Genomic DNA, 22,825 nt, shown 5'->3' on the forward strand with positions numbered 1-22,825 from the left:
GTTTTGGAGAGCTGCGGTTACTTGCTGGACAGCCCGGTGCGCACGACACCTCGGCTCCTCGCAGGGCGCATCGTGGAGAGAGGGTCTGAACTGCGAGTGTCGGCTGCTGACGGAGAATGATGCTGCCTCTTTATACCGATGATGGAAAATGCGTCACCTGTCCGCGAGGATGTAACAGAGTCTGTTTGTGTCTGTGTTTAGTCGCAGCTCAGGCTCTGGAGATGTAGGAGTCGTTAAATAAACATATAAAAACTTGTTTAATGCTCCTCAGACTGAGTCAATTTAAACTTTTTCTTTTAAAGAACTGAAGTGGATCTCGGTGAGAGAAGTTCATCAGTTTCTAAAGCAGCTTTCGAACATTTTCTTTGTGTAAACTGACTCTTCTTGAGTCTTGTTTTATTGATGTTTATCTACATTGTTTGTACATTAAACCTCGCAGCAAAAAAATAAACATTTATTTGCTTTAAAACAACCAATATGTGGAACCAGCAACACAGCAGCAGCAGGTTAAAACATACAACAATTAAAAGAAACTAAAAAAATTTAATTTACCTCCTTTAGCAGTGAAATGTTGTTTATCTCCATTTTGTTATGACTCACTAGTTATTTTTACATGACAGAAGCGGTGAGGCCTTATTGGTCCGTCAGGTGAAACACTGCCACCTGGCGTTAGGCTGCTTTCATAACAATTACAAAATGATAATGTGATTATTTATTTATTTAGTAACCATAACATTGCAGAGTAAGACATTCAAAGAAGGAGCACTTTCATTGAATGCAGTATATACCTGTGAAAAAAGAATAAAAACTGTCAGATTAAAGCTCAATTATTTCATTTATTTACTGAGTTCTTTTATGGCACAGAGTATGTGTTAATAAAATATGACTCAGAGAAATTGAGACTGACTGTCTTCCTAAATTCCTATTAACCTTTTGCAGGTGCAAGCCAGGTAATGTTGTGTGTGCAGTTATACTTAAACGCTGCATTTAATCAAACTACAAACAGGTGGAAGAAATATTGTCATGAAACAACAATAACAACACAAGTAAACTAAGAATAGAGGCAGTGGTATTGCAGCAGCTCCTGTTTTCTGCTCAGTTAAAATCCTGTTTTTGTCAATGGAGTCTGGTAGTGCTATATAATATGTTTTCCGGGCTACCAAAAGGGATCTTACTCTTTAATTAAAAGGCCTATCTCTGTAGGAATCCTTATTCAAGGTTTTTTTTTCCCCCATCAATCATTTACAGTCCAAAATCTAGAGAAAACAAACCCCTTATTCAAAATTACCGGAGTTATCCTTTACGCGAAAGCATGTCAGGCTTTTTGTTCCGTGCCGCTCTCCGTAGTGTCCCAATTTTCGTGACGTCACAGCCTCGTTTAAAGCGAGTAGCCTGTTTAACTTTCTTGTTTTGCTCCGGTGTGTTTTATCGTCGGCACCGCGCCTCTAAAACTTCCTCCCAGCCGTCAGGTAGGCGAGTTAACAGCATAAAAATGTCAGTTTGATGTTTGTAGTTATTTACAGAACGTTATTTTTAGGCGGAAAATGCCACAAGAGAGTCAGTTTTTGTTGTTGTTGCTGTTGTTGACAGAGCTAAAGGAGAAGCTAGCATTAAGACAGTTTCTATCCTGCTCACTGTGATTGTTGGCTGCTGTACTTGCTAACACGTGAGAAAATTAAACACTAGCTTCGCTGTTTCTCTCAACCTGCCGCAGAATAAACACCTGAATCACACATTTATTCCCATTTAACAGCCTCGTCGCTCAGAGTCAACAGGGTTTACATGTGAAAGTCCAGCAAAAATATAATACTAATATCAAATATCTACAGGGTGCAGCTGTATTTATAATGTTGTCTGAGGTTTTATGCAACACAGGTCTTAGTTTACACATTTTTGCTTTGGTGTATGTACAGGCATGGTTGTTATTTACTGTTTTTACTGTTTTACTGTGTTTTCTACCTTTCTTTTCAGGCTTATTTGTTATTATATTGACTTTTTTCGGTTTTTTTATTGCTGTATATCATTTTTGTCAGACTTACCTGCTAGTTATATGTTTTATTTTGACTTTTCACCAGCTTACCATTATTAAAAAGGTGGTTGTTGTACTATATTGTATGGATCTGATTTCAGGACACTGCTGTAAAAGAGCTTAATACTGAATAGACACTGGTTAATGGCTCTTGGATTTATTTACAAAGGCAAAAGAATTTAATTCACATTTTGGTGTGTGAGCATTTGTGGTAAAACACACACAGTATATAAATATATATGTATACATGGCTGACTGTGCTGAGCATCCAGTTCTTATAAACTACTTAAAGAAGTTTTGGTCCTCCCTGAATCCAGACTAAATCTGATCAGACCTGCGAGACTTTAACCAAGACAGAGTCATCCTCTGTAGCTACTGCAGGTGGATTTTCTGACTGTGGTTTATTTATCAACAGAGCTGAACATAAAAACTCTCTGTTGATTAGGCTTCAAGAAAGGGAACCATGCTCCGCTGCAGGAGGTGTCGGAAAGGCGTCATAGACTCAACATGTTTGGCCATGGTGGGTAGGATTTTTTTTTTCTGTCTGATGTGTTTAACAAGTTTGGTCTAAAGTTGAGAATCACCAACATTTAAACCATTTAACAAATAAAAATGACAAACATCCTGTGTTTCGCTTCTCTAGATCTAATGTCATTTGCAAATGAATATCTCTGGGACATTTGAGGGCTTCAAGTTGGGCTCTCTCTCTGTTATTGATTGATTAACCTGAAATAAAAATAAAAATATGAATTAGTTGCTGCCCTAATCAGGCTTACAGTCTGCGAAGTTGTTAGGGGGTCATCAGTGTTGGTAAAACTCAAAGATAACTGCTTGTGCTTCAGTCATAAAAAATGGCCGTCTATCAGTGTCACAGAAACTGGGTCTGATACAAACTGTCCTTTATTGACTGTTTGTCTTCTGTGTTGAAACAGGTTGAGGCCACGGATGAAAGCTCAGCTGCTGTTTGCAGCATTTGGCACGTGAATGTTGACACATTGCCAGAGTGGATACTGACCTCAGTTCACCAGGTAAAGTATGTCGGCTTAGGAATGAAGTGCATGTGGTGTTAGCTGGTCGTGTTCAGGGGAAGAAAACATCTGTTCTCATACTGATTTGGAGACACTGATCTAAGACTAGGTTGTTTACGTGTACACAGTTCTCTAATAAACTCCCATACAGTGGCTTCACCTTTTGCACACTTCATTGTATTTTGTGTTATAGATTTAATCGTACATGACTCCAGTGTTGTTGCCATCTGTGCAGAGGACAGGCAACTCTAGAAAGAGACCAAACTTCTTCCATTTCACAATTATTGAGGCCACTGTGCTTCTGGGAACACTCAAAGCTTTAGACATGGTTTTATACCCTTGCCTTGATTTATTCCTCACCACATCTGCAGAGAGTTCCTTTCACTTGATGGCTCAACCAATCCAGTCATTTCATAGGTAATTAAAGCCAAGACGATGCACCTGAACACAATCTGGTTACTCTCTGAAGCCACTGTAAATATTGAAATGTTTATGCCTTATTTTATAGATGATTTTTTGGTTAAATTATAGATTAAAAATGAAAAAATACACCTTTTTTTTTTTTTGTCATTTATCAATCAGAAATGCCAGATTATTTTTAGCATATGAAATATGAGCATTTGCTGCTTTTTTCTGTTTTTATATCAATATAAACTGAATGTATTTGGTCTTTTGGACTGTTCAAAGACAAGACAAGCAATTTAAAGACATCATTTTGTGCATTAATCATAATTTATTCACATTTTAAGGATGAAACAACAAATAAAAAAATAATTCTATGTTTTATCAAACAAAAATGTGAATGAATTTAACGTTTTATTTTCCTGTCTGTTGTTTCTGTCTAGGCCCAGTGGACTGTAGGAAAACTGAACTGCCAGAACTGCGGAGCTCGTCTGGGCGGCTTCAACTTCATAAATCGCAGTGAGTGTCCCTGTGGCCGGGACGCCACCGTCCACTTCAACAAAAGCCGCGTGGATCGCGACCACAAGCACTACGTTCTCATCGTCCAGCCGAGGAGGACGAGGCCTGAGAAGGGACGGGCCGGTCTGCCCACAGACGGCGCTCCGAACAACGAGGAGAGGCCTGAGTTTAACAGGACTGCACTGGGCAGTTTACAGCTGAACTGTGCTGCTGTCATGTCCCACATCGGCCCCGCTGAGGCCTCAAGTTCCCTGACTCATAGTGAAAACACTCAGTCGTTTCCCTTCAGTCCTCTGTACTGCATCTCTCATAGGAGAAGATGCAGTTTGGAAGACGACGCCACCTTCAGGTCTTCATGTTTTTGCCCGTCAGGTCTTATGGACAAGTCCGCTGTTGATCTGACACGGGCAGGGGCGGACGAGTTGACGCGGTCGCCCGTCTCGTATCCCAGAGGTCGGCGGTTTGACACAGATGGAGAAGCCTCAGTCGCCGCTGTCGCCTTCAGTTCATTTGTTTCCGGGGGGAGACGTTCGCCTCTGGATCAGCAGCTGCTCCAGAGGGAGGAGGACGTCGAGTCTTCAGAGACCACGGCTGTCCAGGAGGAGGTCCCTGATCCAACCCTTTTCCTCAGAGGAAGAACCGTCTCTGACAGCGTGGGCGAGCAGGAAGAGGAAATGGTGGTATGTTGCTGCCTGTCTTATTATCATATTATTCTAACATTATTCTACTGATAAAGAGAACAAATTGTTTTTTCCTGATGAGGTGTATCGACCTGTAATGACCTGATTTCTGTGAAACGTGATATGGATATTCCTCATCCCCAGAGGATGGATCTTTCTGACCTTTTCTATGGGAAAACCATCAAGGCTTATGTCAAAATTGAAAGGGCACATTCCTATTAAAGTTAACTGATGACACTGAAGGTCCCCAGGGGCTAAACCTTTAAGGTTTCAATGACCTCTGTGACCTTTCCTCTACCCTCCTCCACCCTCAGGTCAAACCTAATAGGTTTAGCTTCACTAATGGCCGGGCTCAGTGAATAGTTAAAGCATAAGTGTAGTGTTTGTTACGTTGTACACCTCAGTCAGGATTCTTGACGAGTCTGTGTGCGTTTACCTTCGTAGCCTCAAGCGTCCATGGCCTCACCAGCCTCGAACAGCCTGAGCAAAAGAGAGAAGAACCGTCTGAAGAGTCTCCGGAGGAAACAGAGGAGGAGGGAGCGGTGGCTGCACAGTCAGCTGGAGCAGGAGCAGGTGATGGTGCATCAAACACAAGCTCTTTTACAGACTCGAAAATGATTGGATAAGAGTTACACAAGGAAGCTAGACAGGTAGTGAGGAGACTGTTTCATCAATATACATCTTGTCTGTTTAAAATATATGAATTACCTGACAATTAACTGTTATTTCAGGCAGCTGAGAGAGAATAGTTTAGTAGAAGTTCATCACTGAGTTTGAAATTATGGGTTTACAACGACTCAAGTGCTGTAAACAGACAAAACAGATAAATAAAAAGCATTTGTGAGACAAAAAGTCTCATTGATGTATTTTACTGTGTTGTTTTAAAACCTTTTAGCTGGGGAAAAGCATCGAGGCTGAGAGCGTGAGCAGGTCACCGTTGGACAGCGAGGAAGAGGAAAGAGAGGGCCTCACCTGCGCCGTCTGTCTCGACGTCTACTTCAGCCCGTACAGCTGTCAGCCCTGCGCTCACGTCTTCTGCGAGCCGTGTCTTCGCACGCTCGCCAAGAACCGACCGACGAACACACCCTGCCCTCTCTGCCGCACGCTCATCTCGCACACCAGCTTCCACAAAGGTCAGCGCCCGTCCTCCTCGACTCCAAACCAAACTTCAGGACGTCTTCTCATATGTGCTGTTTTTGTGGTTCTCATTTTTCCTCAGAGCTCAACCACACTGCCAAGACCTTCTTCCCAAAAGTCTACTACGGACGAAAGCAGAACTTCCAGAACGCCCCGTGTGCAAAATGGCCTCTGCCCAGCTGTCGCAAACGCTTCCGTCCCTTCTGGGGTAAGAATTATCCAGGGTAGCACGGATGTTGGAAAGGGATTAAAAGTAATTTTTTATGCTCTGAGTGTCAGTGTGGATGTTAAATAACGTCCTGCTGTGATGTTGTTCACTGAGAAAGAAAGAAATGTTCTCACCTTTTCCCCATAATAAAGTTAATCTTTACAGCAGCTCACAGTTTATTTCTGCAAACAGCTTTTCAGACAATAAAAGGTCATAATCCAAATCCAGGAAGATAAACATTATTACAGTGAACTTTTACTCCATATGGCCTGACATGACATTTCGGACACTACACGTGCTACACTGCAAATTGCAACAATAAAAAAAGTTATTTAGCCTGATATCTTTGAAGGTAAAGTACTGCCAGAGTTATAGTGAAAGTCTGATGGATTTGAAAATGAAATAGCAAACTGTACATTTGATTTTTAATTTGAATTATGTCCTGATTAATCACTACTCATCTGTTAAACTTCAGGGTATCAGAGACCGGCAGCGACAGCGAGGAGACGCTGGCACTTCGTCCACGGAGGCTTCGCGCTGGACGCCCTGGACCTCACCGACATGCGCGGCTGGCTCTTCGACATCGGCCTGGTAATCGTCTACATCCACTCGGTGAACTGGATCCTGGCTTTCCTGTTCCTCTGTTTCCTCATGTACTACTTCTTCTTTTGAGAAACTGAGGAGCGCTGGAGAGTTTGCGGTGCAGGGTTATCGGTCTTTCTGGCTTCACGAGTGGGAGAGATTCATGTCGAACCTGTTATGTCAGTGTCTCAAAATGAGTGTTACCTGTGTTAAGTATCCATGGTATTAGTGCAATAACTCACTCTGACGTGTCCTAAGATGCAAAAATAAGACCTGTCACTTTATTCACCAGGAAAACCTCGTCACAAGTTAGGTAGTGAAATCTTTGGTTTGAGGCAGAACGTCTTGGTATAATGGTAGTGGTTACCAGGCTAAACAAACTTGACACTTTAGTTTTTGATAATTTAAGAAATAGTTCAACATTTTGGGGATGTATGTTGTTCTCTTCCTCTCTGAGAGTCAAATGAGAAGATCAACATGATCTCATGTTTGTGTTTTAAGGGATAACATTGATATTTTTTAACCTGGGTATTGTGTGGTACTTTAACTTGATTTAGGCAGTGGTATTCCAGCAGCTCCTGTGTTCTGCTCGGTAAAATTACTGTTTTTGTCAGTGGAGTCTGGTAGAGATATAAAGTCATGTTTCTGGTCAAACAAAGGCCCAGGTTAAAAAATACTAGAGCTATCCTTTAAGTATGGCGCTGTAGCTGTGAGGCGATTAGCCTAGCTTGATCTGAAGACTGGAAGCAGATTAAATTAAAACAATACACCAACAAACATCCCCACAGATTAATCAAACAAGAGTAACAAAGTGTTTGTGAGCTTTAAAGGTGTTGGTAGGTGTATATTTTACTTTGAGTCAAAGCTAGGCTGCCTCCTGACTCCAGCTCTGTACATAACGCTCACCTACAGACATATGATTAATAATAATAATCTTCTCTTTGCATCAGTCTTAACTAAAGGGAATGAGTTTATTTCCCAAAATGTTGTACTACCCCTTTAATGTAGCACAGGCAGGATGAGCCAAACTGTCACTTTACTGAAAAAACCGTAAGGGAGTCAGCAATAAAAATAAATTAATATGAGACTGTAGTTTTACTCCAGTGTGATTGGAAGAAGTTCAGTCTTGGTATTTTTTTAAGCAAAGTTAGATTAAGAGAAAATGTGAACATGAGAGACCGTTTTCTTCTACGTCTACATGTTATTTTATTTACAAAGCAAAGGGTTACTCAGGATCCAAACCTCTAATAAGTAAAGAGAGCAGCCGTTATTGATTGATCGGATTGATTGACGGGACAAAGAGGTGACGGCAGCAGGAGGAGAAAGAGCAGAGTTTTAGCTCTCTGGGACAGTAAACACTGTTTTCAAAAGAAGGCAGAAAGAAATTTCAGTAATATAAAGCTTTCTGTGAATTGTGTCTTTTTCTCAAAGGAAATACAAAAACAGACAAAGCCAGATAAAAAAATATCAGCATTTATTTTGAGTAGAGTTTATTGTCTAAAGGCAATGAGATCTGTCATTTAAGTATGCATTTTATTAATTCGCTCATTGTGGGTCAGATTGAGTATTTTGATCTTGAGAGTGAAATCAACAGTAATAATAAATCTGTTGTTTTTCTTGGTTCATTATATGTTTTCAAAAAAACGTGCATTAACAGGAGCGTAAATTAAAAATGTGGCACCTCCTCTGCCTGCCGGATCAGGGTGAATTTTATCCATAGTTATTCTTTAGAGAAAAAAATAACACAAAAAGCAAAGGTTTGGTGCAAAGACGTAAGCAGCATACGTCACGTCCAACCACAAAGGCAACCTTTCCCTGCACTAATCTTTTCTGTATTAACAATGATCAGATGACTCTCTCAGCACTCAACAAACAAGTTCTAATAAACCCACTGTAGTGTAGTTAACTGTAGCAACAGCTGAACATTTAGCTGCTAAACAGACAAATATTGTTCTCAGGAGTTGGTGGAGACTGAACCACAGCTAAAAGAGAGAGAATAATGGACCTAAATTCATCATGTCTGTTTGAATCATTTGACGGCTTGTTAGCCATACTGGAATATTTATGTTCCCAATGTCCTAAGTTCCCATTGTCCAATGCTCCTAGAACCCCAAGGTCCTGATCTTCAATGTTCCCAAGATCCCATGTTTCTAAGGCCTATGTTCTGGGGGTCCTAAGTTACCAGGGACCAGTGTTTCTAGGGTCCTATGTTCCCATGGTCCTATGTTCCCATGGTTCCTAAGTTCCAAAAGGTCCTATGTTCCCACAGTCCTACATTCTGATGGTCTTAAGTTCCCAAGACCCTACGTTCCCACGATCCTAAGCTTGACAAGTTCCCACAAAAGCCCATGTCATATTGACTATAGAGCTAGGGAACATATCTTTTACAGGTTCCCATTATGTGCCATATAAAGCTGGGGAACATAGGACCTTTGGAGAGCACATGTAGAACTTGGGAACATAGGACCCTTCTCATGTTCCCATAATGTGCCATATAAATCTGGGGAACATCGAACACTGCGAACATAGGAATGACTACCAACCATGTGAATTCTGTCCTTTTGTTTTCATTGTTTCTGCCCCCTCGTGGTCAAAAGAATAAATGCAACTTCAAATTAAGGTTTTAATAATCACGCTCATGCAAAAGTCTGGCAACACGAAAAGTCATTTAAAGCTGAATTTGTTCACATCTGCAGCAGAACAGTGATGATCTGTACGTGGATGTTAACTCGTGTCATGTGTAAATGTCTTTAAAAACAACCTGCAGATGCATTAAAATGTCCAACTCGGTCACACAGAAGAAACACTGGTTGCTGTTGTTGTTGTCGTCTCTGGACCACCGGTGCTCGCAAACAGTTAATTGTCAGTCGGAGGGTGACGACTTGTTTTGCTGTTGGCTCCCTCTGAATCCTCCTCACACGTGAGCGCGCGGCGGAAGACGGAGGAGCCTCCCTCTCGGCCTTCAGGAGGGGCTGAAGGTGACTCTCCTCTCGGCTGGGATGCAGAGGGAGCTGCTGGGGGTCCGTCCGGCCCGCTACACGGTCCTGCTCCGGGGATTAACGACACAATAACCCACTGCTGGGGGGGTGGGGGGGCGGCTCTAACCATAACCAAAACCCCCGGATCCTGCAGCGTCTGAACGCGGGTCATTTTCCTTCTATAGAGGACACAGCAGCTCTGAGAAAAGAGGGAGGGTGTCTCTCTCTCTCCTCTCTCCATCTCTCTGTATCTGTCGGTGTGTCTGTCTGGGCTCCGGTGGTGGTTGGTGTGCATGAATGTGTTCTGCACCGTACGGGCGGAAAAAGCGCCCAAGGTCTGCAGGGAGTATTTTCCCCGTCAGTAAAGGGGCGCAGACGGAGCCGGAGCGCAGGGAGAGCGCGGAAGGGGCCGTGGACGGCAGCAGGATGGTGAGTGCTGAAAACACCGACAACAAAACGGTTGATGGAGAGGTGTTTGTTAGCGTAGCTCTGCACCAATGGACAAGGCTCCTGCATTCACCAGATTTTTATCATGCGGCAGCAGCTTGAAGGTGCACGAACATCACCGCGTTTTCTTGTTTTCCCTGCAGACTGTCCAGGAATTCAACACCCTCGTAGCGCTGTACCGGGAGCAGGTCATCTCCGTCGGGGAGATCTCAGCCGACTGTCCGTCTCTGCGGGCTCAGATGCACCACACGCGGTCCAAAGGATGCTCCATGGCCCGGGCAGCGCACCAGGACCTCGCCGTCATCTCCGTGTCAGGGTAAAGTGTGACTGTTGGAAAAGAAAGGAACAGATTTAGGCTTTATCAACATTACAGCACATTACAGCTGTCTGTCTGTGATTGTTTCAGGGCAATTTTTAACCTCATGAACCCTGTTTTTCTCCTTTAGTAGCTCAGAAAAACATTCATCCAGCGATTCATTTGAAGATATAAACAATTCTAAAATGAATACATCTTAATTAGACTGTGTGCCACTTTTCTTTGCAAAATTACAAAGTGATCGACTGTAAAACAACAGATAACAAAAGAGAAAAATAAGGATTTATATTCTAAAATATCAATATTAGACAAGAGAAGTAAGTAAACACAAAAAACAAGGTTAAACTGAGGAGGAAGTGGACCAGTATTTTATCTTCCACAGGTTTTGAAAGGAAATAAATGCAGAGAATTATTTTTTTCATGAGGGAAACACTGGTATAACAATACAGTGTGACTGTAAAGGTCCACAGTGATGGGAAGTTTCAAGTGTCTGCACGTTATTCCTGTTCATTTGTGGTGAGATTGATGAAAACTGGAAAAATATGATGGAAAACCTAAAAAGCTTTCCTCTTCTCTCTGTGTTTTCTTTCCTCTTTCATCCTCCTCCTCCTCCTCCTCCTCCTCCTCCTCCTCTCCCCGCTGCAGTCCAGAGGACGGAGAGATCCACCCTGAGATCTGTCGGCTCTTCATCCAGCTGCAGTGCTGCCTGGAGATGTTCATAACGGAGATGCTCAAGTCCATGTGCCTGCTGGGGGTGCTGCAGCTGCACAGGAAAAGTACCGTCACAATGATAATCACGAGTGTGCATGAGTGTGATCACCTTAAATCTGTATTTATACTGAATAACTGGAAATATCTGCACATCAACAAGAAAATTGAAAAAGCCTTTGTCACAGGAGGAAAAAGTCACAGGTGTAAATATTCAAATTAATGATTTTATTCTGATTACACATTATTACATTTATATCTAAAACAGGCAAAAGCAGCATTAATAAAATAAGTAATAAATTAATTTAAAACCCTGATTGTAAAAACACATTGAACAGATTTAATGATTTAAAATTCTCGTGGAAGTTATTTCAAAGTTAAAAGGTTGCACAGTCATCGTCTTTAGCCAAAACTTTTGTTTGAGTTAAAGGTTCATCACATAAAAAGGGGAAGTACATTTATGATCGATTTTGCCAACATGTGTGCAGACATGTTTTTAAAAATATATATTTCAAATTTCTTAACATCGCACAAAACAAGCATTTCTTAGAAATCTGATTATGCAGTGATGCATGGAGTTATCAGACTGTTTCCACTGATTTTCAGGTAAATAAATGTATTAAAAGGTCTTTTTCCACATTTCCAAACACAAACTTTCTACTTGAAATCTAATCAGTGCTGCATAAAGTCTGTTTAAAATACACAGTATTTATTTGTTTATGTAAAAACAACACAGTATATAAAAATAAAATATTAGAATAAATGAATAAATAAGATAAAATGACAAAATATACAAATAAAAAATTAAAATGGCAGCAGATGAAGACAAAAATACTATAGACACAGCTACAATAAATCTCCATAAAATTGAAAAAATAACAGTAGCTTGAAACAGCAGAGGGCAGTAGAGAGCTGTTATTATATGTATAACATAATCTGAGGAGCTGAGATTCATTTTTAATTTATTATATTTAAATAACATGAAATCAAAACATCACTAGATCAAGAGAAGAGTGTTTTCTGTTAAATATGTTATTGATTTAAAACTGACAATTTAAAAATTCACCTTTTTAAGCAGACTGACACAGTGTAGATGAATGCGTTTAGTATCTATTTATATAGCATGTAGCTTTATAGTTTTTTGTTAATGTCGTCTGTGTTTGTCTTTCTCCGTTCGGTCCTGGAGGAACAGACTCGGAGCCGAAGGTGGACTTCAGGATGGATGAAAGCTCAGATGTTCCCATCCTGGAAGACCGATCCTCGTCTCCCATAGACTTCCCTCAGGAGCAGTGGTTGGTGGGAACCGACATTGAAAACATAGAGAGGTACAGTGACTGCACCTGCCTTTTTTTTTTAATTCACTCTGTTGTGAACTCATGAATAAATCATCCAAACTGCATCTTTCTGCTGATTCACCGTGTCTTCGCAGAGACATGCGAGAGATGAGAAACTTACTCAGCAAACTCAGGGACACGATGCCATTGCCACTGAAAAACCAAGGTATGTTGTGTTTGTGTTAGCTGAAATTCACAATATCAAATGTAAAAAAACAACAACTTTCTTGTTTGTTTGTTCCAGATGACAGCAGCTTGTTGAATCTGACTCCACACCCGCTGATCAGACAGAGGAAGAGACGCTTCCCCGGACTCTGCTGCATGGTGTCGGGCTGAGAGTCCGACAGCAGCACCACAGTCAACACACACATACGACCAGACATTCATTTTAATTCAGTTTGTGATTAATATTTATTAAGAGATTCTTTAATCTTCATTTGTTTTTTTCTGAAACTTTAATCCTGTAGTGTCCATACCCAGTGCCCCAAAAAGGAGGACAAAGTGTAGCTAGTGTGTTGCATTAGCCTGGTGCGCTAACAGCTAGCAAAGGATGAGAAAAGGCAAAAGTAAAGTACAATCAGGTCAGACCTTGAACACACAGGTATTTCAGGGCTTTGGTTTGTTTTGCTTTGCTTTTTAAAGTCAGGCATTCTTGTATTAATTCCCTTTTTTTTTTTCAATCTTACACTGGGGGTTTTCAACTGGAGCCCCCTGGTGGTCAGTAAAGGCACTGCAGGTGGTCCCTGACCCTTTTTTAAAAACACATTTCCATGGTGTGAGTAATCAAATTCACACAAATATATACAATTTAGAAAAGCTAAGGTGATTTTCAGGATTATCTGGTCTGTCCTCGGTAGCCTGCGCTATGCTAATGCTGGATTGTGTCCCTAGCGTCACATGGAAATAAATAACGTACAGATTCAAGCCCGAAATATTAATTTACTGATCAGATTTTGCCAATTCCAGCAAATTTTGGTGACGAGCACCCATTGGTATCTGAAAGATGAACTTAAATTTGGAGTGAGCTGCGGCTGCACTGTTAGCTAATGTTAGTTAGCTAGCTAGCGCCATCACAGATCAGTTCGTAAAAACCTGATCAGTTGAAAACCCCCTGTCATCTCCCTCCTAATCCTTCTGTTTCACGTTATTTTATTTAATGAAAGATAATAATTGTATATATTCAGGCTATGCACAGGCATTTTTTTAAGTTTCCTGGTGTCTCACTGTGCTCGTGTCACACCTCCCATGTCTGAATGTTTTACAGTGTGAGATGTTTTAGTCTGAACAACTTCCTGATGTGTTTCATTCAGTAGAGGCTCCTGCCAGGTGAGTCTCTGCTTTACCTGTGTGGTGTGACACCATGTAGACAAAGCAATTCACCTACAGTATTATGGTGCATACACATAACTGGCTCCTATAATTATAACATTTCTCTCACTGTAGAAAAAAAAGTGTGTGTGTGTAAAATAAACTGCCAGATAAGAAAAAAGCAGTTCCAAAGCTTTGCCTCAACTTTAAATTTCAGATGTCATCAGCCTCTTTGGCTTCGCCCATGTTGTTTACTTTAGTTCTGACTGAAGCACTGGACTGATTTAGTTGGGACAGGCAACAATTTCTAATGGTTCTGTAACTTTCTGATCTTTTCTGTAGCAAAATATCAAAATTTTCTTAAGGCCACCGCTGTAATCCATAGCAGGGAACCTTAAAATCTATTGTCCAAATGATATCTTCATGAAATTTCCTGTACTCATGCTCCCCAGAGGATGAATACTCACAGTGTTACTGACCTTAGCATCAGTAGCAGCCATAAACTTCCATTTTTTACCCAGGAAAAATAAAATCTAACAGTATTAATGTGTAGAAAATTAGATTTATCCCAAGCCTGCTCCCCAGAGGATAAACCCTTTCAATTTGACCTTCCTTCTAGCGCCACCTCCAGGATAATTTACATTTTTAACATTTTAACAGTCGCTCGAAACCCCCCTCACAGCTGAATCATCAGTCCGTTGCTTGTTCAGTCTTCCCTGAAAAAGAATACGTTTAAGTTTCAGCTTCGGTTTTCCATCACAAGGGCTTTGCAGATGTTCCACGTACACAGAAAACAGCACAACTGAAGAAGCCACACACACACAAATCATCCCTCTACTAGAGCCATTATCCCATTGAATGTAAGTGCAATGTAATTAGTAAAATTCGTGTTTGTGACAGGGTTTTTCCCCCCATTAATGTAATCTACTGTGGTGATGTCTAAATTGCTAAATTCTTTGTTTTGGCATGTATATGACTCAGACTAGGCCATGTGTAGTTAGTGTGTCCTGCAATGTAGAAAAGCCACAGCTATAGCTAGTCTGTACAGCTTAGGACATTTTATAATGTGAATAAAGTTTTATATGCAAAGAAGATGATTTTTTTTTCCTTTTTTTGTCTTTAATTTAAAGATTTACAGGTCAGCATTTGCTTTCTTCCTGCATGACATAAAAATATCACTCTCATGAATGTGAGGCGTTAGCATGGTCATGATTAGCCTAGCTTAGCATAAAGGCACAAAGCGCAGGAAGGCAAGTAGGCTGAAATGTGCCTAAGAAACACCTTTAAAGCTTATTAATTACAATATACCGAGTCCTTGTTTTTCCAACTCACACATAAAAGACAACGTAAAAACAACAATTTGTAGTTTTAGAAGGAATTATGTGCTTGGACTGTTAATTGTATCCCTCCATCCAGGACTTCTGCGCAACATCTCCAGCACACTATAGAATATAAAATATATCGCACTTTTCAGAATTTATACTACACAAAGAAAGAAATACGAAATAGGAAATAAAAGAAATAAATATGTCCGTGATTTAAAAGGACAATCACTGAAAACAATTCACTCTCATTGCTTTTCAAAACAATGTGTTGATTGTGTTTAGTTCCAGATAAGTTGTGCAAAGAACTTGGACAACTTAAGAAGAAGTGGAAGGAGAAGAGAGGTTTTCTCCGCCTCCAGAATCTGTAGCTGTCAAAGTCTCAAACTCACAACATCTGGTTTATGTTTCTGCAGCTGGGAAACTCCAGAGCTCCTTACTTCCCGTAACAATGAGGGACAAGGCGGTTATGTAAGAACTTTATTTATTACTATGTTCTCCATTTATTGTTATTATTAGCAAAAGGTAGAGCTTGTTGTGTTTTTGGTGGACACAGATTGGGCAATGCACATCCAATACCCCCCTGAGGAATCACAGAGGGAGGTTTTATATTCCTGCTGTCAACTCAGACACAAACCTCAGAGTCAGATTCAGCTCTGCCTGCAGCGCAGAGTCAGCTCCCTGCAAAGACTCTACTGCCCAGAAAACCAAACACAGGAGCTGCCAAATTCTATGCTTTAATACCTGCTGAGGAGGACGTCTGCTCACGTGGTGAGTCCGATTTTTGTGTTGCAGAAATTAAAAACTACATTAAATTAAAGATTTTATTTGTTCACTTATGACTCTGCAAAGACCCTTAGTTATTTTGTGCTGTTTTATTTATTTATTATTATTTGTTTTTTTCTTTAAATGCATTTTTATGCCTCATATAAACCTTGAATTCACTCAAAACGTACCTCACCTGAGAGGGATGTATTTAATACAAATGAAAAAGTTGTTTGCCCTAAAAAGTCATTTTAATATGTTTAAGAATTTAATGTTTTGATGGGGATAATATCAGATACAGCAGTGAAATTCTGCTGCATTTTAGACGACATACAGTACAGAAAATGTTAGTTTGGGTTAACGTCTGATCATCATGTTGATGTGTTGAGGAACATTTTTTTGATTTTATCCTGTTTGTAATGCTGACATAGTTTTTATCAAAGAGCAATAAATTATTAGTATAATAAAAATCCAAACCCTAAAAAAACTCAACTAAAACAAAGTTCTACTGTTATTATTGTCACTGTTACTCTTTATGAACTTGAATAAAATGCAGCTGTTGCTGATTCTGCTCTGGTCATCAGGTTGTTTTCAGAGTAGGTGAAACCAGTCTGGACTCCTCTGATGGCTCCTTCCAGCCGCTTCGTTCTGCTGCTCCAGCTCCTCGGCTGCATATCAGCAGGTCTGGCCTGTTTCTGCGATCGATACCCATGGAGCTCCTGGTCCACCTGCTCCAGAACCTGTAACTACGGCACACAGCAGAGAAGCAGGTGAGACACATGGACAGAAGTAGAACTGAAACAGAAAATTGAACTGTAATTACTCTCTCTGCTGTTGTGAAATACAAACCTAATGATGCCAACAGCTGCTCTGTGTTAAAGTGACATTCATCCCTTTTTTTTTGACAGGAACTTTCAAAAAAATGATGGTTATTACCATCGGAGCAGCTGCGCTCAGCTGTGTGAGAGTGTCGACAGGAGAAGCTGTAACGAACAGGCCTGTCCAATCAACTGCCTGCTGACAGAGTTCGGGCCTTGGTCTGACTGTTCGCCCTGCGCCAAGAAACAGGCAAGAAAAACGCTGACGTGACGACTTGTTTCAAGAGTTTATGGGTGAAGTTTGTCGGTGTAAATTTGCGTGTTCTCTCCTGTCGTTGCATTGGGATAGTTTCGGACCCGGGCCGTGCAGAGGCCGTCCCAGTTTGGTGGAGCAGACTGCAGTCCGGAGCTGATGGAGGAGAGGCCCTGTTACCCCTCCACAGAGTGCAAGTTAGCACCCATCGACTGCAGAGACGACTTCAAGTGTGATAACGGTGGGTAGAGTTTTAACTGATGTGTTAAAGAGAGACAGACGTCTAAAAAACGTTCCTCTGCTGCAGGACGCTGCATCAACTCGACGCTGACGTGCAACAGACAGAACGACTGTGGAGATAACTCTGATGAGAAGAACTGCGTAAATCCTACAGTTGTGTGTCCAGCAGAGAGGAGAGTGGCCCCTGGGGCCGACCTGGTGGGGAACGGGTGAGCTAAGAGTCAGAAGGTCACTGCTGAGTTTACAGCTTTGGTTTCAACATGAATTGTGCTCACATTCCTCCCTGCTGTGGTCATAAATTACATTCCTCTGTGTTCACTGCTCTGCTGTCACATTTCTCCTAAAAACACAGATAATTATCAGAACATCTCACATTTTTGCAGCAATTGTGATTTTTGAATGTTGTTGCACTGCTGCTGCCAAGACAAGAACTCAGTTTTAGCCTGACTGTTACTGGATTTTTGAGATAAATACCAATATTCATGCTTGAAAACAATAAAAATCTGATGACAGTACCTCCCACATATCCTCCAAATTTATTTTTTCATCATGTGAGCACATAAAATAAATATTTTATGGTGACGATTTGTCTAAGTTAAGATGTTACACCTGAACAATAAACTGTTTTCGAAGATGACAGTAAAAGTAAATAAAAAACAATAAATTCTGAACAGTAAATGTTACATAACTTATATTATTCATATATTTATAAATAAATATATATATGTAAGTGCTGCCCAAACCTGCCAAGAAATATTTTTTGTCCTTAAAAAGTCAGTGTAGTTGAATTTTACTCGATCTGTGTTTGAAGGTTTGATGCTATAGCGGAGGAGCCGAGGGGAGCGGTGCTGGACAACATGTTTATGGGAGGAAGTTGCATCATCAGGAGGCCTCCGACCACGCTGCTCTACCATCGAGTACCTCACAACTTTGAGAGCTTTGAGATTAAGGTAGAGTCAGATCTAGACCTCCACAGATAGATACCTGAGAAAAAGTCAAGTTTTTGTTTTTGTCGTTGCTGCTCTTGTTGTTGCAAACTGTTGGTTTACAGATGTAGTTGTGGTTGTGAAGGCTGGGCAGGTGGAGGACTTCAGCACTGACCCCCAGACAGTACACACAGACCCAATCAATGTGAAGACGTCTGGTTCGGGCGGAGACAACGTCGGAATAGACAGAGAGCATTTTTACTTCCCCTTCGCTCTCTACAGGAACTCTAAGACATACAGTCACGCTTTTGAAGCTTCAAAGACAACGGTGAGTGATTCAAACAACAGTTTGCACTTGGTCTCCACAGCAATGTGTGTAGTAATTTCCTGTCCTCCTTTCCCTCCATAGGACTCCAAGTTTTTCCGGGTGCACCAGGTTCTTCCCGTGTCCAAGTTCAAGGTGAAAGAACCGGGTGACGTCGTCCTGTCGCTGCCTTTCCTCCAGTTCCTTCACGCTCTTCCTCTCGAGTACAACTACGCCCTCTACAGGGACATCTTCCAGCGCTTCGGGACGCACTACTACAGCTCGGGGACGCTGGGAGGCCACTACGACCTGCTGTACCAGTACAACCGAGAGGAACTCAAGAGTTCAGGTACAGCAACTTGGCCGGGTGGAGTCGTAAGGGATCGGTATATTTGAAACAAACTAGGCTGGATGGTTCTTTTGTTTCTGTGTCTCTTCTGACAGGTCAAACAGAAGAGCACGTCAAAGGTTGCCTGAACAGCGAAACCACCTGGTCCATCATCCTCTACACCGAACACAGCAGGGTGTCCCGGTGCTCTGACAACAAGATGACTGAGAAATATGAAGGTTACAGCAAAAATCTGCCACAAAACACATCGTTTCTTATCCCAAACCCTACTGCTGATGGCCTACTGACGGCTTGTCTTTGGTCCAGGCTCGTTCATTAAGGCAGCAGAGAAGTCTTTCTCCCTGGTGAAAGGAGGAAGAACCAGAGAGGCAGCAGCTCTGGCCTGGGAGAGGCAGGGCCCCGCTCCGGACCGGACATCCTACAGTAACTGGGCCAAGTCGGTCCTGGACAACCCTGCTGTGGTCGATTACAAGGTTCAATTTAAAGCTACTTACAAAACATCAGAATTTGCTTTTAAAGCTCACAAAAGCTGATGCTGTGTGTATGCGACCTTGTCCAGCTAAAGCCGATCATAGATCTGGTTCGGGGGATCCCCTGCGCGGCCACAAAGAGGCGACACCTGAGGACGGCCCTCCTGCAGTACCTGGAGGAATTTGACACCTGCAAGTGTGCTCCCTGTCCCAACAACGGCAAACCAGTTCTGTCTGGCACAGAATGCAAGTGCGTCTGCCAGACCGGCACCTTCGGCACCAACTGTGAGAAACGGGCTCCTGACTTCACCTCAGGTACGCAAGGTCGGATGGTTAGAAGTCATAGAACACAACAAGAAACAACAGACAACAAAAGTTAAGCTGGAGGAATCACCGGTTTGCTGTGTGATTTCCACAGAGGAGGTGGATGGTTACTGGAGCTGCTGGAGCCCATGGAGTCGCTGTTCAGCCTCCATGAAGAGACATCGGAGGAGGCGGTGTGATAACCCCGCTCCCCTCAGAGGAGGCCAACCCTGCAAAGGTGCCGACAGACAGGAGGAGCCATGTCACATCTCCATCTTTGCAAGGTGGGACGAGGTGTTTAACTCAGTTAATAGACACATTTCTAGGTGTAATTTTGTCTGTGTTGCTTTGGATTTACTGGACGCCCTGGTTCGTGTTTTCTTCTCCAGACAGGAGACGTGCGACAATGACGACGACTTCACTGTGGGCTGGAGGAACGAGCTGCCTCCTGGTGTGCAGGGCTGTCTGCGGCCACAGAGCCCCGACAACAGCTTCCTCAGGGTAAACACTCTGAAAACTGAACAGGTCGATGCCCAGGAGGGTTCATATTCAGAGCCTCTCTAACTTTAAATCTCTCCTCGGGCAGAAATCAAAGCAGTATTACAACTTTGGTGAGGACGAGGAGTTCCAGTGCTACACTGGGTTTGACATGGAGGGTTTTCAGTACATCAACTGTCTTCCTGATGGAACCTGGAGTCATCCAAGTGGAAAATGCATCAGTACGTTTGTTTTCTCACTGCAAACTAACTTAGCTATTGTAAGCCAATTAACTTAACACCTGTCCTCCTGTACCTTTAGGAAAGATCTGTCTTCCTCCCGAGATCCCTGACGAGATGTCGCTGTTCCCCGACAAAGACGAGTACAGAGTGGGGGAGTCGGTGGGTTTGAACTGTAACGAGGCGGGCCTGATGCCGCTGCCGCAGAGTGTCTACAGGTGCGGTGACGGTCTCACCTGGGAGCCTCCGTTAGCTGCTGACCTCCGCTGCTCCAACGGTACAATGGACGACTAATTCTGAGCTGGGAAATAGAACATATATATTAATCTGTGTTTTCATGGAGATGAGCACCCAACTTTCAGTCATTAATTTTTGGTTTTTCCATACATGTCAGAATGTGCACAAGCTGACATATATTTTGTATTTTGTGTGAAAGATGCTCGGTATGAAGAATTTTTTTCTTATGTCCTCCTGTTTGTAGAACAGCCATTTGTTCCTGATGGTCAGTGTGCTCCAGGACAGAAGGTACAGGGCTCTAAATGTGTCTGCATCCAACGGGAGAGCTGCCTGTAAGCTTTTATTAATTCTTTTATCTTACTTTGTTGTATTATTCATGTTCTTTTTCCATTTTATGATCATATAATTGTTTTAAATATTAAAATTCTTATGTGAAGCTGCACAAAAACTTACTTTTATATTAAGTTTTTATGGATAAAAAAAGTGAAATATTATATGTGTCTGCAGTTCACAACCAGCGAGTCTCTGCATCCTGAACGTAGAGGTCAGTGTCACTGTGGAGATGCCCCTCTGCTCCTTCCACGCTGGTCGCTGCCACGGCGACCCGCTCTTCTTCGTCAATGATGGTAAGTGTGACGCAGCCGACGCAGGGAAACTGGAGTGGGCCAAGTTCAGAGCCAAAATGTCTTCCAAGAGCTCCGTGCAGGAGCCCTGTGACCTCGACACCTGCTACGAATGGGAGACCTGCTCTGGTGAGTCTGACCTGAAACTACTTCTGCACTCAGGAGTTCCTCACTGATTTGTTTTGATAACTCACTGCAAATTTTTACCTTTTATTTCTTTCACAAACTCTGAGTTAACTCACATCTCTCCCCAGCGGCTAAGAAGTGTGAGTGCCGAGCTGCTCGGGACTGCCCCAGAGTTGAACAGCACACGTTCTGCGTGAAGCTGACCAGGACCCAGAGGACTCGGAGTCTGGACCTTTGCTCCATGGCCGCTCTCAAATGTGCCAGCTATCAGTTTGAGATTCTCAATGAAGGCGCGTGTGAGTCCAGATGATTCTACTAAAGGTTTTTCTAAGCCGTTAACATTAAAAAAATCACAAATGTAGAGACAGTATAGGCATTAGTGCACGTTGCACCATGTTACTCTTCAAAAAATTACATTATATTTATAAAAATAAGCTATACTGGCAAGCAGGTAGAAGATCCAAGTACCTGACACAACTTAGAACCAAATGCATCATTGGATTTGCACCAAATTTGGTATGGACGATCAGGGGTATATATCGGATGTGCATACAGAATTTTGTGTCCTTTGGAGAAATGGTTTGGAGCAAAAATATCATTAAATTGTTCACTCTTTCTAAGTTTTCACCAAAGCTGGTCTGACTGCACTGGAGGACAAACGCCAGGTGTTTTTTTGGGGGGGACGATTTTTGTCATTTTATTCTGATAATTTAATATTCTGCCTCTTTGAGAATTCAACTTGGTAAATTAATAACCTGTAAAGCACAAACTGGCAGTTTTTAATGACAGAGAGGGAAGCTGTTGTCAGTCAGTCAAGTCTAATCACAGGAACAGAGTGGGATATTTACACTTGCTAAATGTTCTTCACATGGAATAAAAAGAATTTAAAGAATCGTAACAATGTCGTTTTTTTCCCCATTTCTTTCAGTATGTCAGCTAACTGCACCTATTTCTATTTTTTCTCTCACTTCATAAATATTTTCAAAGCATTAATGTAACCAAGTGATATCCAGATACTCGTCTGAGACTAATATACCAACAATAACGATTCTGTTGTGTGACTTCTTCATTTGATTAAATTGTGTCTAATAGGCCAAATAAAAATACTTGAATGGAGACAAGAGAAACTGCAGAAAACAAATAAAGTACAATAATCACTATGGAGCTGCACCGCAAAAATGCCTGCACAATCCATATTCTATTAAACGTAACTAAAGGTGCTGTATGTACGTTTTTGCTATCGCTACATAGCTAACGTTAGCATTAGCAGCTGTTCGTTTATCAAGAGCTTCAGCCATTGTTGTGTTTACAAGACAAGAGGTTAAAATACGTCCTCTGAGAAGTGCTACTTCATCTTCTCATATTGGACTGAGGACAGACTGGATGCTACCAGTTAGCATGCTAACTTCAGTGGAGGAAAAGAAGTGAAAGCTAATAGAAAATAAAAAGAATTAACACTGGTGTTGTTTTTTACTGCTGGAGTTGGCTCTTGGTGAGTAAAGAAATTAAGTTTGATGTTGAACTCGCACCATTTCCTCTTGACTGATAAGTAAACAGCTGTTAATGCTAATGTTAGCTATGTAGCTATAGAATAATGGACATAAGGTATTTGGAAATGAACCTAAGTTGAACTCATTACTGATCACTTCTGAGAATTGTCTGGTTCCTAATTCTGATGCTATAAATAGAAAGTAGAA

The 22,825-nt window shown here is 41.8% G+C and overlaps 2 protein-coding genes across 5 annotated transcripts; both read left to right on the forward strand.

The window, feature by feature from the left end:
* The first annotated feature begins 36 nt into the window (after window positions 1-36).
* Window positions 37-9,394, forward strand: rnf180b (ring finger protein 180b). Of its 3 annotated transcripts, none has more exons than XM_051072772.1 (8): window positions 37-171; window positions 2,475-2,549; window positions 2,962-3,057; window positions 3,903-4,658; window positions 5,103-5,231; window positions 5,554-5,791; window positions 5,878-6,003; window positions 6,479-9,394. In XM_051072772.1, the coding sequence occupies exons 1-8, from the start codon at window positions 139-141 to the stop codon at window positions 6,673-6,675; spliced, it is 1,650 nt and encodes a 549-aa protein (XP_050928729.1). In that variant the 5' UTR covers window positions 37-138; the 3' UTR covers window positions 6,676-9,394. The 3 variants fall into 3 exon arrangements, with proteins under 3 accessions (XP_050928729.1, XP_018558018.1, XP_018558017.1); XM_018702502.2 differs by lacking the exon at window positions 37-171 and adding an exon at window positions 1,359-1,469 and having other exon boundaries at window positions 2,445-2,549; XM_018702501.2 differs by lacking the exon at window positions 37-171 and adding an exon at window positions 1,359-1,469.
* Window positions 9,395-9,842: 448 nt separating this feature from the next.
* On the forward strand, window positions 9,843-22,029 carry c6 (complement component 6). Of its 2 annotated transcripts, XM_051072771.1 has the most exons (21): window positions 9,843-9,992; window positions 10,154-10,326; window positions 10,972-11,102; window positions 12,221-12,359; window positions 16,402-16,533; window positions 16,672-16,831; window positions 16,931-17,075; window positions 17,142-17,283; window positions 17,886-18,024; window positions 18,146-18,328; window positions 18,410-18,653; window positions 18,749-18,871; window positions 18,960-19,126; window positions 19,213-19,438; window positions 19,542-19,710; window positions 19,816-19,927; window positions 20,013-20,145; window positions 20,225-20,419; window positions 20,624-20,711; window positions 20,887-21,131; window positions 21,257-22,029. In XM_051072771.1, the coding sequence occupies exons 1-21, from the start codon at window positions 9,861-9,863 to the stop codon at window positions 21,436-21,438; spliced, it is 3,360 nt and encodes a 1,119-aa protein (XP_050928728.1). In that variant the 5' UTR covers window positions 9,843-9,860; the 3' UTR covers window positions 21,439-22,029. The 2 variants fall into 2 exon arrangements, with proteins under 2 accessions (XP_050928728.1, XP_018558010.1); XM_018702494.2 differs by lacking the exons at window positions 9,843-9,992; window positions 10,154-10,326; window positions 10,972-11,102; window positions 12,221-12,359 and adding an exon at window positions 15,555-15,769 and having other exon boundaries at window positions 16,348-16,533.
* The last annotated feature ends 796 nt before the right edge of the window (window positions 22,030-22,825 follow it).

This window comes from Lates calcarifer, linkage group LG9 (assembly GCF_001640805.2).
Source record: "Lates calcarifer isolate ASB-BC8 linkage group LG9, TLL_Latcal_v3, whole genome shotgun sequence".
NCBI classification, from domain to species: Eukaryota; Metazoa; Chordata; class Actinopteri; family Centropomidae; genus Lates; species Lates calcarifer.

Excerpts from the sequence above, each read along its gene's own strand:
- rnf180b (XM_051072772.1), top strand. The coding sequence starts at position 139 with ATGATGGAAAATGCGTCACCTGTCCGCGAGGAT. Across the intron at positions 3,058-3,902 it reads TACTGACCTCAGTTCACCAG|GCCCAGTGGACTGTAGGAAA; the intron begins GTAAAGTATGTC and ends GTTTCTGTCTAG. Across the intron at positions 5,232-5,553 it reads GTCAGCTGGAGCAGGAGCAG|CTGGGGAAAAGCATCGAGGC; the intron begins GTGATGGTGCAT and ends AAAACCTTTTAG.
- c6 (XM_051072771.1), top strand. The coding sequence starts at position 9,861 with ATGTGTTCTGCACCGTACGGGCGGAAAAAGCGCCCAAGGTCTGCAGGG. Across the intron at positions 17,284-17,885 it reads GCCGACCTGGTGGGGAACGG|GTTTGATGCTATAGCGGAGG; the intron begins GTGAGCTAAGAG and ends CTGTGTTTGAAG. Across the intron at positions 18,329-18,409 it reads TTGAAGCTTCAAAGACAACG|GACTCCAAGTTTTTCCGGGT; the intron begins GTGAGTGATTCA and ends TTCCCTCCATAG.